The sequence below is a fragment of the Camelus dromedarius genome, chromosome 34 (genome assembly GCF_036321535.1).
Source record: "Camelus dromedarius isolate mCamDro1 chromosome 34, mCamDro1.pat, whole genome shotgun sequence".
NCBI lineage: Eukaryota > Metazoa > Chordata > Mammalia > Artiodactyla > Camelidae > Camelus > Camelus dromedarius.
The window spans coordinates 13,340,360-13,356,148 of NC_087469.1; the positions used below are offsets into that span (position 1 = coordinate 13,340,360).

The 15,789-nt window shown below is 37.1% G+C and overlaps 1 protein-coding gene across 1 annotated transcript; it reads left to right on the top strand.

The window, feature by feature from the left end:
* The first annotated feature begins 92 nt into the window (after nt 1–92).
* Nucleotides 93–1,148, top strand: LOC105094525 (putative olfactory receptor 10D4). The gene has a single exon (XM_010986576.3). The coding sequence runs from the start codon at nt 93–95 to the stop codon at nt 1,023–1,025; it is 933 nt and encodes a 310-aa protein (XP_010984878.2). The 3' UTR covers nt 1,026–1,148.
* Nucleotides 1,149–15,789: the final 14,641 nt, after the last annotated feature.

A 15,789-nucleotide genomic window follows, 5' to 3' on the forward strand; every position in this document is an offset into this window, starting at 1 on the left:
TCCAGTGGGTGCTATGAAGTCATTAGTGTTTTGGGAAAAGCTCCTCTCAGCGAGGCTGTTATTTGATCTTCCAGGTGGGACTAGACGTGAAGATGAGGAATCACACTCCAGTAACTGAGTTCGTCCTCACAGGAATCCCTCACACAAACGGGCTGGAAAATGTGCTCTTTGTCTTGTTTCTTGCCTTCTACTTGCTCAGTCTCCTGGGGAACCTGCTCATTCTTCTGGCCGTCCTCACTTCCGCCACCCTCCACACCCCCATGTACTTCTTCCTGGGAAACCTGTCAGTGTTTGACATATTTTTCCCTTCAGTGAGTTCCCCCAAGATGATGCTCTACCTAATGGGGCAAAGCAGGACCATCTCCTTCCAGGGCTGTGCCTCCCAGCTCTTCTTTTACCACTTCCTGGGTTGCACTGAGTGTTTCCTCTACACCGCGATGGCCTACGACCGCTTTGCTGCCATCTGTCACCCCCTGCGGTACACAGTCATCATGAACTACAGGGTGTGCGCCATCCTGACTCTAGGCACCTGGATGGGGAGCTGTGTGCATGCATCTGCCCTCGCTTTCCTCATCTTTAAGTTGCCCTACTGCGGCCCCAACGAGGTGGACAGTTTCTTCTGTGATATCCCGGTGGTGCTGCCCCTGGCCTGTGCAGACACCTCTCTAGCGCAGACGGTGAGCTTCACCAACGTAGGTGTCGTGGCCCTCGTGTGTTTCCTCCTTATCCTCACTTCCTACGCTCGCATTGTGGTTGCTGTACTGAAAATCAGCTCCTCACAGGGCAGGCGCAAAGCCTTCTCAGCCTGCAGCGCCCACCTGGCTTCTGTCCTGCTCTTCTACGGGCCGGTGGTCCTCATTTATCTCTGGCCCGCCTCCAGCCCGAGGCTGGGCTCTGTGGTTCCGGTGTTGAACAGTATTGTCACCCCTTCCCTGAATCCTTTGATCTACAGCTTGAGAAACAAGGACGTGAAGGTGGCTCTGAGAAAAGCCCTAATCCAAGGGGTACATGCCTGTGGGGCGTAAGCTTTTTCATCATTATTTGTCCTTACAACTTTGTCTTGTACTTACCCGGGGCAGCCAGTCTCTTAGAGTCGGTGTGACTGCTAAGTGGGATTTGGAACAAGTAGGTGAGGTTGAATAGATTCTGGTGTGGTTAATCTGTGTACATATATAAAAATTTGTATTCAACAAAATCTTTTATGGTGCTCACCATGTACTAGTCACTATTCTATGCACTTTACAAATACTGGCATATGTTATTTTAATTATCCTATGCAGTAGATATTATTATCTCAATGTACTGAGATAGATATTAAGGCACTGAGAGATTAAGACACTTGGACAGCATCACAGAGAGAGAAAGTTGCGGAGCTAGGGCATGAATAAAAGGGTCTTCACTTTGTACTAATGCTGCCTCTGTATTGTAAGGATTACAGCATAAATGCTTACTTCTTCCAGGAACTTCTCTTCAGTTTACAGAGTGTTCTCCAATTTGCCAAAAAATCTGTCGTCTGTTAAATTTGTTCCATTAATTTCTATCATTTTTTAGTCTATGTTTTGATGAATATCATGTATTTGGATCTGATATAAAGAAATCCAGTTACATTTCAGATGCCAGGTGATATCCATGTATCTACCTACATATATTTTCATAGACCCTCCACTCTCTTGTGAATATATTTGCTCTCTATGACAGTGGTTTCAATTCTGTAATAATGATTGCAGATTTCCTTTCATTAAGTCAAAGACTGAGTTTAAATTCCAGAATTCCTGGACCTTCAAAAATAATCTTTTTTCTCATGTTAATAAATAGGTTTGAAGAAAATAGGAGAACTGTCAAAAAGTACAGTGAATAGAAATTAATTACATTAATCCTAGTACCCAAAGATAACCACCATTAACATTTTGGCATTTCTCCTTTCTTATTAGTGACTAAATTGGAACTAAAGTTTCTAATTTCCTGTCCATGACTATTTCATCTGTATCTGTTCTCACCTTTATGTCTACGTTTATATCATCTGTATATCTATCTATATGTGTATATTGTACAGTTGTCATATATAATCTTATTTTAACTGTGTATTAAGTATTTTTAATTGCCACAATTTTTAAAACACTTTTATTGAGATATAATTCATATAACAAATTATTCACCCATTTAAAGCATACAATTTTTTTTTTTTTTAGTATTTTCACAGATATGTGCAACAACCATCAGCAAGATCAATTTTAGAACATTTTTATCACAAAAAGATATACTGTACCTACCTTCAGCTCCAAGTAACCATTCATCTACTGTCTGTATCTATAGATTTGCCTCTTCTGGACGTTTTATATAAATAGAATCACATAATATGTGTTTTTTGTAACTGCTTTAACGTAGCATAACATTTTCAAGGTTCATTGACGCATGTTATTATTTTTTCCCACTTATCTCACATGCCTGAATGTCCCTAGTTCCTTTGGTTTTTGAGATCACTCTTTATTACGTTTTTAAAAGACTTGATGTTTTTAGAGCAGTTTTAGGTTTGTAACAAAATTGACAAAAATGTACAGAGATTTCCCATACACTTCCTGCATCCACACATGCATGGCCACCCCCGTTATCAACATCACACAGCAGAATAGTACATTTCTAACAAGGATGAGCCTACATTGACACATCGTAGCCATCCAGAGTCCATAGTTTACCTTAGGGTGTTAACTCTTGGTGGTGTCCATTCTGTGGGTTAGTATGTTCCTTTTTGTGGCTAAATGATTTTCACCTGTTATGAATGCACCACAATTTGTTTATCCATTCATCAGTTGATAGATATTTGGGTTGTTTCCAACTTTTGGGTGTGGTTAATAGTGCTGCCATGAACATTTATGTATATGTTTTTGTTTGAACACCTGTTTTCAATTTTGGGGTCTATACTTGTTAGTATAATTGCTAGATCACATAGTAATTCTGTGATTAACCATTTGATAAATCATCAGACTTTCAGTGCCTGCACCATTTTTAATTCCCATTAGCAATGTATGAGGATTCTAATTTCACCATGCCCTTACTAATACTTATTATTTTTCATTTTTTGGCTGTAGTCCTCTTACTGGTTGTGAAGCAGTATCTCATTGAGGTTTTGATTTGCATTTACTTGATGGCTAAGGATGTTGGGCATCACTTTATGCACTTGTTGACCATTTGTATCTCTTCTTTGGAAAAAAAAGTCCATTCAAGCCTTTTGTCCATTTTAAAAACAGGCTGTTTTTTTTGTTGTTGAATTGTGGCAGTTTATATATTCTTGGATGATAAACCTTTATCAAACATACAGTTTGCAAAGATTTACTCCCAATCTGTGAGTAGTCTTCTTTACCTTCTCAGTAGTGTCTTTTATGCACAAAAGTTTTAAATTTTGATGGTGTCCAATTTATCTATGACTTCTTTTGCTACTTTGCTTTTGATGACATACCCAAGAAACCATTTCCAAATCCAAAGTTATGAAGACTTACCTCTGTTTTCTTCTAAGAATTTTATAGTTTTAGTTCTTACATTTAGGTTTTTCTACATCTATTGTGATTTTTGTGAGCTTTTTTTTTAATATACTGTATTACATTAATTGATTTTCAGATGTCAATTCAAACTTAACATAACTGGTATAAATTCCCATTTGGTCATGGTGTATGATTCTTTTAATATGTTGACAGCTTTAGTTGTCAGGATTTTATTGAATATTTTAATATCCGTATTCATCAAAATCTAAAACTTTTTAATCTAAATTATCTAATTTATTGACATAAAATTGTTCATATTATTTTTATAATCCTTTTGATTTCTGTAAAGTTGGTAATAATGTCCTGTCTTTCAGTTCTGATTCTAGTAATATGAGTCTTCTTTAAAAAAAAAAATTGGTCAAACTAAAGGTTTGTCAATTTTGTTGATCCTTTCCAAAAGAAAAAAACAGCCAGCTATTGGTTTTATTATTTCTATTGTTTTTCTGTTCTCTATTTCATTAATTTTCATCATTATTATTTTCTTCCTTCGGCTTACTTTAGATTTAGCATATTTTTTTCAGGGATTTAAGGTGGAAAGTTAGGTTATTGTTTTCAAAAATTTCTTCTTATTGGTATTCAAAGTACAAATTTTCCTCTAAGCACCGTTTTAGCAGCATCACTAAGTTTTGGTATGTTGTATCTTTATCTCTATCTCAAAGTATTTTCTAACTTCCAATTTTATTTCTTTTTTTTTTTTTTGACTCATTAGTTATTTTTAGTGTGTTGTTTGTTTAAATAGTTACAAATTTCCCAAGTTTCCTTCTGTTACTGGTTTCTAATTTTATTTTATTGTGGTTAGAGAACATAGTTTGGATATTTTGATTCTTTCAAACTTTTGAGGTTTGTTTGGTGGTCTAGCATGTGTTCTGTCTTGGAGAAGGTTCCATGTAAACTTCATTGGGTTTGCTGTTGTTGGAAGGAGTGTTTTATAGATGTCTGATTAACAGTGTTGTTCAAGTCATTTATTTCCTTGTTGATTTTCTTCCTAGTTATTTTATCCATTATTGAAATTGGTGTGTTGTTGAATGGTCTATTTCTCTTTTCATTTCTGCCATGTTTTGCTTCATGTGTTTTAGCTGTTCCTAAATGCATGTTTATAATTGTTCTATCTTCTTAATAGACTGACCCTTTTATAATTACAAAAATGTTACTCTTTAGTAACATTTTTTTTTTTTTTTTTGCTTGAAAGTCTATTTTGTCTGTTAGTCTAGCCACTTCAGTTTCTCTGTGGTTGTTGATTGCATGACATCTCTTTTTCTATGCTTTTACTTTTATTTTATTTGTACCTTTGAATCTAAAATTGTGTCTCCTGTAGACAGTATGTATTTGGATCCTTTTTTTGGTCCAGTTTGATGATCTCTGTCTTTGGATTGAATTTTTAATCTAGTCACACTTTCTTGTTAATATAGATATAACTGGATTTACATGGCTGTTCTGCTTTTTGCTTTCTGTATGTCTCATTCCATGTCTTTTTTCATTCCTCTATTTTTCATTTCCTTTAAAAAATTAATTTCTAATGTAGCATTTTAATTTCTTTAATGAATTTTTTTCACTGTATTTTTGAGTTATTATCTTAGTGGTTGCTCTAAGGCTTACCATCTTACATCTTAACTTATCGCAATCAGCTTCAGATTTATACTCATTTAATGCCACAGTGATATAGAAACACTACTCCTGTATAGCTCTGTTCCTTCCCCCACCTTTTTGTGTTGTTATTGCTACACACATTACATCTATGAATGTTACAATTCCAACAACACATTGTTACAATTATTATTTAATATAATTCTATGTATTTTAAAGGAGCTGGGAGAAGTAAGTAAAGCAACTATATATTTATAGCTTTTGTTATAATAACCTTCTTATTTATTTTTGGTTCTTGCCATTTTTTTTTCCTGTGGATTTGAATTATCATTTCATATTCTTAACCTAGAACAAGTGCTACCTTCTATGTAGAATCCAGCCCTTGAGATTGGCCTCTGAAGCGAGGTGAAATTCCCCATATTGGCCGGCAGATGGCACTATTAGGGCACCGAAAAGCTGCATTCATCTTTGCACTGACTTAGGCTGCAATAAAGGTTCTGGAACTGAATTGATAAGATAAAGAATGGTTGAAATGATGATTAGAACTGCATGAGAGATCTGTGAGGCTCACCATTTTCTGATGACACTACCATGTGTGAATCTCTTTCTAGAGAAATGGCTTCAAATTAGTCATTTTTACATTTTGTGGCCACTATTTGCACTGTTATGTTGATGCCAGAGAATGGATACAAGAGGTAATTTAGGTAAAGAGAGAGAAAGCCTCGATGAAAATGTGGCTGGCAAAGGCTGCAGGACCCCTGCATTGTGTTTACAGAATGCAAAAAGAACCCCTAAAATGCCAATGCATGTATCCCTGCCCCCTACCTCAGCTACCAGAGGAGGGAAATGGACATTTTATTTATCGTCGAATAAAGATCTCCTTTATTAAGAAGCCCCAGGGGTTAATTTTGCCTAGAGTTTGTGTGATGATACTACGTTTTAGTTTCAACAAAAGGGAACAATGGAGGGAATTTGCCAGCTGCAGGATATTATTACTGTTCCTTGACATAAAATAAATGTTGATAAAATTTATACTAATTCTGAAAGTTTTGTGTTGTGAAAAAGAGAGAAGCTTCTGTTCTTTTGTCTTATTTAGTTCCAGAGGTAGAAATTGAACTGCTTCTACCTTTGCCATGCTCTATATTTTCTTTATTGCTTTCCTATACTCATCTCTTTTTTTTCTTTTCCTAAAACATCTCTGATATGTGTCTTTCCCGCTCCTCTCCAAACGCAAAATGCTGAGTAGCCTTGGAATTGATAGATGCAAGAAACAACCTATTACTTTGCCCCCATTTTAATCCTTGGTTGCAAGTATAAGCAAACTTCTATTTCTTGTATTCATTTCTCATTCAGAACTTTAAGATTTTCTTTGTACTAACTTGTTAAGTTCTTGAGTGTAGCCTTGAAAATCCTGCCTTCTATTAGCAATCACTAGCAAAAGGAATCTCAGAAAAATAAAAGGGAGAAAAAGACTCTGTCTTTCCCTATAACTGTACATACTCTTCTCCTTGTATTCATAAAGATGTAATATAAGCCTATTCCAATGTATTTCTATTTAAGCAAAGTGTTTGAAAGTCTTTGTTATTTTTTATTTAACACAAGTCATGACAGGTGGCTACTGGGCTCTGCATGCTTCTCCTTTTGATCTTGGAAGAATATGAGTAACAGTGGAAGCAAAGAAGCAAAGTGGACCCTCTGCTTTCCTCCCCACATCTTCTCACCTAGGATTAATACCCCTGCCTACCGCGGTGGGAAAGGATGTCTATAATTTTATTTTCTTCAGGCTGTCCTTCCAAACATCTCTATTTTAACTGCCTGGTTTTCAAATTTGAGGTTTTTTCCTTTGCATTTTAGTAAGTTCACTCCCAAACTTTAAAACCCAAAGAAAATGTTTAGAAAGTAATAAAATTTGAGGTCTTTGTTTTAAAGATAATGCAAAAATATTCTAGGAAAATATGTGAGGGTATAGCTATGTTACATTGCCTTTTTACGGCAGGGAAGAAACTGAGATTGTATACATATGGATGAAATACCTTTATGAAGTAAGTGTTTCAATTGAGAGGATAGTTAAACATGATAGTTCATGACAACGAAGAGTTAAGAGAAAATCATTTGTATTAGTGGGTTAAATACATTCTGAGGCCATATAATGGATTTTTGGCAGCTATATTAAGATGGCTATATTTATTGATATAAGAATAGGGAATAGGAAAATGAGAGTATAGGATAATTACTATGATATCATTTCACTTGTGTAAATTTGTGTAAGTGTGGGCGTATTATCAGTGGCTATTTCTGGGTAGTGGGATTTTGAGTGGATTAAAAATAATTTTTAAAATATTTTTCTTTACTTATATCGTCAGTAGCACCTCATAAAACCATTATGTAGCTTTGAAAAGAAAAAAACCCCAATAATCCTCTTGAATGAATCTTCCAATAATTGTTCTCACTTGATGAGGTTGAAATCTGAGCCCATAAGATAAAGGTAGATTAAAGGGACGGAAGCTCAGTGAGCTCTCGATATACTCTCAGCAGTAAAAATGGTAAAATAAAAAGAACGACTTCTAAGGGATGATAGAAGATCAGAGTCAGAGGGTGGGGGAACAGCAGCAGACCTAGCTCTAGAATTTCAGAAAACCAGGAAATAACTTTGGAGATAATGCTTAAAAATGATCGATTTTTATGTTTTCTGTTTTTCAGTTTTTTGTGTATGCTACATTCTGGATGATTTTCAGAGTTAAATCTGGTCTGCTATTCAATCATATTTTTGAATTTTTAAATTCAATATTATGTGTATAAGATTTACATAACTTTTTGTAACTTTCCTTGTCCTTGTTTTGAATTTCATGTTCTTGTTTCATAGTAATATTATCTCTTTAATTGTCTCTTTTATGTTTATATTTTAAATTCTTGTGGGTACCCTGTTATTTTTATTTCCTAATCTATAAGGTCTCCTGATTTTTGAGTTTTTTTGGGTGTCTTTTCAGAATATTGTTTTCCTTGAATCGTTGATGAGGATGCCTGTGAAAGTAGTCTCAGTTGTGGGTCCCTCCAGAACAGAGATTACTTTGTAGCATTAATGCTGGCCCTTTGTGAGGTGTGGCTCTGGCTCCCAGCTTCAGATGGGTGCTCTTGGTGTCCTGGCTGAGTGTTTTCAGCTTTTTGTTCCTATAGAATGCTTTGTCCTTGTTGTCACCTGAAGTTGGATATTTATTGTTTTTTCCTATGATTTCTCTGTGTTTAGAGAAAGAGATCAGCATTTCAGTACTTACTTACTCTTTCTTCTAGAATCAGAAGCCCAAGATTTATTTATTTAGTTTTTTACATTATAACTGGACAAGCTTTGATACTTTGCTTTTTTTTTTTTTTTCTTTTGATACTTTGCTTTTCAAACACCCAGTAATGACCAATGTTAAAACCTTTGGAATGAAAAAGGAAGTGATGGGGATGACTTACTGGAGCATAAGTACACTGGGAAATGTGTGTCTTTTCAGATCTTCTGCCTAAATGGAATAAAACCTAAGTGGGAAGACATGGGAATAAAAGTTGACAGCCAGCTGACTCTAACAGGGCTTTTAAATCATTCGAGAAGAGTGTGTAGCAATCAGTGTCTGAATCAGGAAGCGATCACAAGACAGTACCAATGAGCAGAGGCCGGTGCGGGCTCCCCAGAGCAGACCATCCAAAAACACGACTGTGCTGTGAGCACATGACTGTGAGATAATCTGTGAGTTCTGTCCTCCTCTTCTCTCTTTTGAGATAAACCGACCCCCATTTCAACGTTCACTATTTGACAAGATAATCTCACCTCCCATCATGTTACCTTTTATCTCTGAGGACTTTTAGTGCCTGGCGTCACTTAGGATTGGGTGAATTTTCCTGTCTGACCATCTCTCTGGTTATTTGCTCCTATATAGATTTTCTGCAATAATTAAGAGTTCCCTGGTGATTGGCTGCTGTTGACCCAATAACTGTCAGGAACAATATCTGAGTCTTCACCCTTCCTTCAGTGGAGGCAACCTAGTTTCCACTGAGAAAGGCAGCTGACAATCTGTGGACTGGGTGATAAGATGAGAAAAAAGGAGAATTAAGGGCATAGAAAGTCTGATCTCAAAGTTGTTTCACTGTGTTGCAGCTGTGTGTTTCTTAGACCCGCCTCCCCTCTCCCTTGTTGGGTCCCCTTCCTCAGTGTGTACCAGGAAGGGGTACTGGATATCTCTTCTCAGTTACTCCCTGGAAGTTGTCGTCCCCCACCCCCCAGTACTGTGTCCTTCCTGCTTCCTCTGAGCTCTGTCACAGCCCTCTGATCATTTCAACACCTGGCACTCTTGGGCAGAGTCCCCCAGAGAGGCTGTTTCTCCGTGGGGATCTGTGGAGGAGAGTATGAATGAGCTGCAGCAGCTCTAAGGAGACTCACAGGATGCCATGAATTCAACACCAAACAGACTCTAGCTTTAAAGTATGATGCAGCAGAGGAAGCACAGCATACATATCCTATGTTGTTACTTAAAAAAAATGTTTATTCATATTTACATTTGTTGTTATTAGTGGAGGTACTGGGAATTGAACCCAGGACCTTGTGCATGCTACGCACAGTGCCCTACCACTGAGCTATGCCCCACCCCAGCATGCAAATATATACATTCCTAGTGAGAATTCCTAAAATAGCCCCAGCACAGCTTCCAGGCCCCACCACTGCAGGAGCCATGCTTGTTGGTAAGACAAGAGGCAAACTGTATGAGCGCCCCTAGTGCAAGGAAGCTGGGATCCCTTGTCAGTTACGTGTGTTCCTGGGTGTGTTGCGTTCTGTGTTTTGCAGCTGGATCACATTCATTATGTTATGCAATAGAGAATCCCAGTAGCCAGGTTCTGGTTTCTCTGAGAAACACTGCACAGAACCAGGCAACCTTAGAAACATGGCTCTCTGATGATCAGTGTGCATGTGGTATGTTTCTTATGTAACTAGTGTGATCCATTTTCACTTCTGGGCTTGGAGGGGAGTTTGACAGTCCAGTGTTAAGTCCCTGCCTTCTAGTGGGACCACTCACATGTCTCCTTGTTCTTTTCCTTTATTCTTTACAATATCCCCCACAAAGTTGTGAGAAGTTTGCCAGAAAAAAATGCATACAGTCTAAGGAACCGTGGAAGAGAAATCAACTTCCCTGGGCTGGCCTCATGGTGAGGCACTGTTTGGGGAGCATCAGTAGTGGTTTAGCAGACATTCCTGGGCCCATGGCACAATGTGTTTGAGAAAACCAAACCCAGTTTCATACGTGGAACCGTGAATAGAAATGTCTGCAAGAGTCAGGCTGGGAAGGGCCTTATATGATATGCCCTGTGGGCTGTGGAGATTAGACAGCGTTCTAAGAGGGAATATGAATCAGTGTGGGCAGGAGTGGTGGCCAGGGTTCCACTTAGAAGGCCGTCTATGTGATTGGGGTGTGAAAAGAAGTGTTGGCAATTAGGAAGGAGAGCAGATGATATTTATGGGGAAAATAGTTAAGAAATGGAGTAGTGGGGCTTCACAGATGATCTTTTGAGTGAAATTTTGAAATAGTAAAGGTATGCTCTTGGTTTCTGATGTGGGCATTTGAGTGTGTTCTGAAGTCATTACTCAAATGATGGAAGTGGGGAGATACTAATTTCTCTGTGTAATATCTTAATCGCTTAAAAGGCTCTGATAACTGATAAAGAATTATCTTTGTCTTGTGCTGAGTATAAAGCTTAGCTTGATATACATACACTTGGGAAGCATTTGTGATGCTTCTTTATACATGTTGGAAGAATCTTAAAGTTACTGAACTATTTCATAAATCCATCAATTCACCCAAAAGCAACTTGGGAAGTGTGAAATATCATAACAACCTGAGGATAAAACAATGGAATAATTAAGGAATATTAAGGAAGTATAGTCAATCACCTTTGTGCCCAGTTGCTCATCTCTGAGTATTAAAAACTGATGAATAAACATAGGGATCCAATTGAGGGTCAACATAATATATTGGCTTTATCACTGGTAGAGCTGGATTAAGAATGCAGGAGAATATTCTATTTTTTTTCTTCCTTTAAAACCTTGGAATCAGCAGCATCTTGATTTGCCCTCCCCCTATCCACTGAGGACTGCCAGGTGGGGGAGGGGGGAAGCTGGACACTGACTTCAGCCAGCTGGTTGCCAGGCAACCCAGGGGGATCTGCACGGATCTTCCAGCAGACTACCTTGCCAGTCTCTTCGGAACAGAACATAAATTGATTTAATATCCAGGACACTCTGTACCCTCCGCCAAAAATGCATTCTCTAAGCTATTTCTCATCATGAATTATGTCTAGCTACATTTTTCAATATATCTCAACAGAAGATTTCAATATATCTCGACTCACGACAGTATGAAAACATGCCAAATAATAATGTCAACAAAATTAAAATTGCTTATAAATATCAATTCAGAATATGAATTTTCTTATTAAAATTTCATAAACAAATAATGTAAATATGAAACACCCTTTTGTTGTATATTAAAGTCCAAAGAGTTGAGAGTCCAAAACTTCATCCTCCACTATTTCATATTCATCTTATTCTGAGGTGGAAGGGCTTTATTTGGGGTCATGTTTCTTCTTCTGTGCCTAATTTCTGGGCTTTCTCTTGATGGACTGGGGCAAGATTCCTTTAGTACTTCCCAATTTTAATTGCCCTAACATGGAGGCTTTTAGTTAATTTTGACTTACCCAAGTGGAAATATATCATTTTCCCCAAACCAGTCCAGTACATAAGATATTAAAAACAAATGCAAATTCCTAGCCATATGGCAGTATCTCAAGCAAAATTATTCCCAGGACACTGTATATAACTTCAACCCAACTGCTATTTTAACCAAAATCTCTGTGAGAAACCAGTGGTTCTGGCGGGTAGGAAGGTAGACCAAGAAATGTGAGAGAAAGGAGGAAGTCTAGATGCCAGCTTTGTCAGAATGCCAGCCAGTCTGGGGAGGTTGTCTGGAGCCTAAAAATGGAATTTGGGTTTAAAATTCAATTGTGGGAAATCATCTGGTCGAAAAATAGGAGTATGGGTAGAGGAAGAAATGCAAATGGGAGATGTTTCCGCAGGTAGACTTACTCATTCCCATATTATTGTGAACAACCCTGTGCTCAGTGGTGTAATTTAGGTCCAAGAACCTTGTTCTTTCTGTCTTGAAAAATGTCACTGTTGCCTCTGTAATACATCTATCCTGATGGTGGCACTTGTCTTCTGTATCCTCACAACGGATAAATCCTGTTATTTGGTGGGCTGGTGTCCTTGTCTGGTGTTTCCTGTTTAATATTTGCAACTAGCTGGCATCAAGCAAGTGAAAGAGAAGTGGTTTTTTTATTTGTTGGGTAATTCAGCAGGGGTTTTATGTCAAGAAAAAATGCTTAGTCTGTTCCATTATCATCTCCCATTTGCATTTCTCCCTCTATCCATACTCCTATTTTTCAACCAGATGATTTGGCCCATGGTATGAAATAGTCATGTGAAGTCACAGAATTGGTGTTTCAGAGTTGCAAGGGAACGTAGAAGTGATCTAGTTCAGTGGAAGAACCTTCTTCTGCTATCTTTTATATCTTCTCTCCTACAAAGCAGTGTTCCTCCCCAATGAGATAAGATTGTGGTATGATCATATTACCCCATGATTCCAGCTTACAGCCTTTGTCATATCCTCAACAGGAGAGGATCGTATATTTTATTCAGTTTGTTAGAATGTCATTCTTATATATAAGTAAACAGGGGAGAAAGGAAAGCTCTCTCTTACAGTAGAAAGCCAACTGCTAAGTATACAGGAATGATTAAACTGGGAAAATATTATTTGGCAACTATCATAATAATTAACTCAGGCAAGAATCATCCATGGATGTTAAAACTAGCAAGTTAAAATTTGAGGAGTAACAGGATATTTATAATCACAAAGTGTCCCTCCTCCCCCCACCAAAGATATTTACATAATCACAAAGTACCCCTTCCCTCCAACCCTCAATTAGTTAGGAAAGTTTAACTTTGCACTTGGAGTAATCTAACAGGCACCACTTTTAATCAAATGATCAAAATTGAGTTTACTACTAATGAGACAAATGCACAGCAAGTGCCTCACGATATGATCTGTTGGGAAGAACAAAACATCTCTGAGTTAGTCCTGCCCCAAATTCATAACCTGAATCTCCTGGGAAGGAAACAAACTCAATGATGGATGTTCTGCAAAATACCAGGCCTAAAATCTTTAAAAACATTACTGTCATGGAATACAAAGCATGACTCAGGAAACATTCTACGTGAATGGAAACCAAACCAAACAGAAATAACTTTATGCAGTGTATAATCCTGGAGTTTTTTTTTTTTTTTTCCCATTTTGCTGTAAAGGACATTACTGGAATAATTACTAAAACATAGAGTATGTCTGCAGATTAGATAATAGTATTGTATCAATGTTAATTTCTTAGTTTTGATAGCTATATTGTAGTTGTGTAAGGAGTGCCCTTATTTTTAGGAAACGCACTCTAACTAAGGAAAAGGGGCGTTATGTCTGAACTCATCATGTCTGCTACTTATTCTGGTTTTGAAAAAATGTGTATGTTTGTGTGTGTCTGTGTGTATGGAGAGAGAGAGGATGGAAATAAGGTAAATATAATGATAACCTTTTTTGGAATCTGAGTACATATGTGGATTCCTTATACTAGTTTTTAAATTTTTTTTAAGTTTCAAATTATGTCTAAATTTAGAAAGTCAGTTTGATGAAGATTTCATCAGAACATGAAAACTAGACATTATTTCCCTGTATTAATTTTTTTATTTTTAAAAGCATTGATATGTTTTGTGTTAGAAGCAATACAATTTCAGATTCCATAGAGATGACCTCTTACAATAAATGATGAATTATTTTTTATTTGGTGTTTTAATTGTTGTGATGACTTGTCTGGAAAGTAACCAAAGTTCCGTAGCATCAAGAACACCTGTAAGTTTCTCAGTTGGCATTTATAAGTCTGTGAAACAGAGAAAGAACTCTTCTGTAAATCAGAAGACCAGGATTCTACTTTTGGTTCTGGCATTAAATAAAGAAACTTTTGAATCTAGGCTCTTAGCCTATAAACCTGGCCCTTCAATGGAAGGTGAAGAAATTGGAAGTGGAAAGAAAGCTAGGACCCGCTGAAATTACATTTAATACACATTAGAGGAAAATTGTTAGGGTGAAATTCAAAGACATTTTCTAAACCATTGTAACTTTTCAAGTGTTCATTATTATAAGTATTGTCAAGTGTTTCTTCGTAGTGACAAGTAGTGAAATGCTTAAAACAGAAAGCGTGTGTGTGCGTGTATGTGTGTCCGTGTGTGTTTCAAGAACAGAAGAATGGAGGTTGCAAACCATAAGCCTGTTTCAGCGTTCGCCTGACAAAGGGGGAGGTCAGGGACGAAAACATGGGTGTTTGTGTTTAGGAAGAGGAAAAGCAATTAGTATAAATCCTTGGAATCTAGAGGAAAAAAGAGGTGAATGGGATGGTATGAATGCAGCCCACAGCATCATGACAGGGCTTAAAGAATAGGAGTGACTACAGTAGACCCCCCCTTACCCTGGGGGATATGCTCCAAGACCCCCGTAGATGCCTGGAACTACAAATGGTACCAAACCCTATATATATACTATGTTTTTTCTTATACATGCAAACCTAGAGTAAAGTTTAAATTAGGCACAGTAAGAGATTAACAACCATAACTAATACTACAGTAGGACAGTTATAACAATATTCTGTAATAAAAGTTACGTGAATGTGGTCTCTCAAAATATTTTATTGTACAAATTTAATGCCTTTTCCATCCTAATTAAACACCTATCACACATTGTGGTTGTAACTTTTGTAGTTGGAGGTGCGACAACAAAACTAGTACAGATTTCTTTTTCTTTCTTCGCAATTTCTTGGATAGAAGATTCATTCTTACCATAGATGATAGCAGCCTCAACATACGATTTCTTTTTCTTTTTCTTTTTTTTTTCCTTTACAAAACTAAAGCTGATTCTTTTAGGGGCTAATGAGGAATGATTCCGATATACAACCTTCCAGGCATCTAATAATGCAAGAATATCTAGATCCCAGAGGAATGTGTACACGAGAAAAATACTAAAATCAAACCAAACTACACACTACAGAGATCTTGCCTTAAGTATTACTCGAGTTAGTTTGAATTTGGTGTTGACTGGAAGTAAATTGGAGGTTATATTCGACAAAAAGAAAGGATATTGAGCCCTGATAATCCGTATTAAGCTGGGCTTGCTTCAGTTTTTTTCCTCTCTCCCTTTCCTCTAGATATGTGTGCATGTACTTTTAACTGCGATTATGAGAAAGGAGATAAGTTCTTTTAACACTTCCAAAGATGTAAAGAGCTAAGAAATGTTCTGGGGAGAATGGCAGTCCTGGAAGGGAATCCACGCAGCACAAGAATCAGTTCCATGTCGGCAAAGTGACTCTATTAATTATATTTCCCTATAAAACATAGAAAAATATGAAAACAGACATTTAAAAAAATTTAGTGAGGTTAAGTGATAGATCGACTCAGAGTACCTTTAATTTCAACACGCCTTGGAAGCTGCAGATGAGAATTAGTCCTAAGAAATAGAGACTCAGACTCTGTCCAGCCAAGTTGTAGATTTTC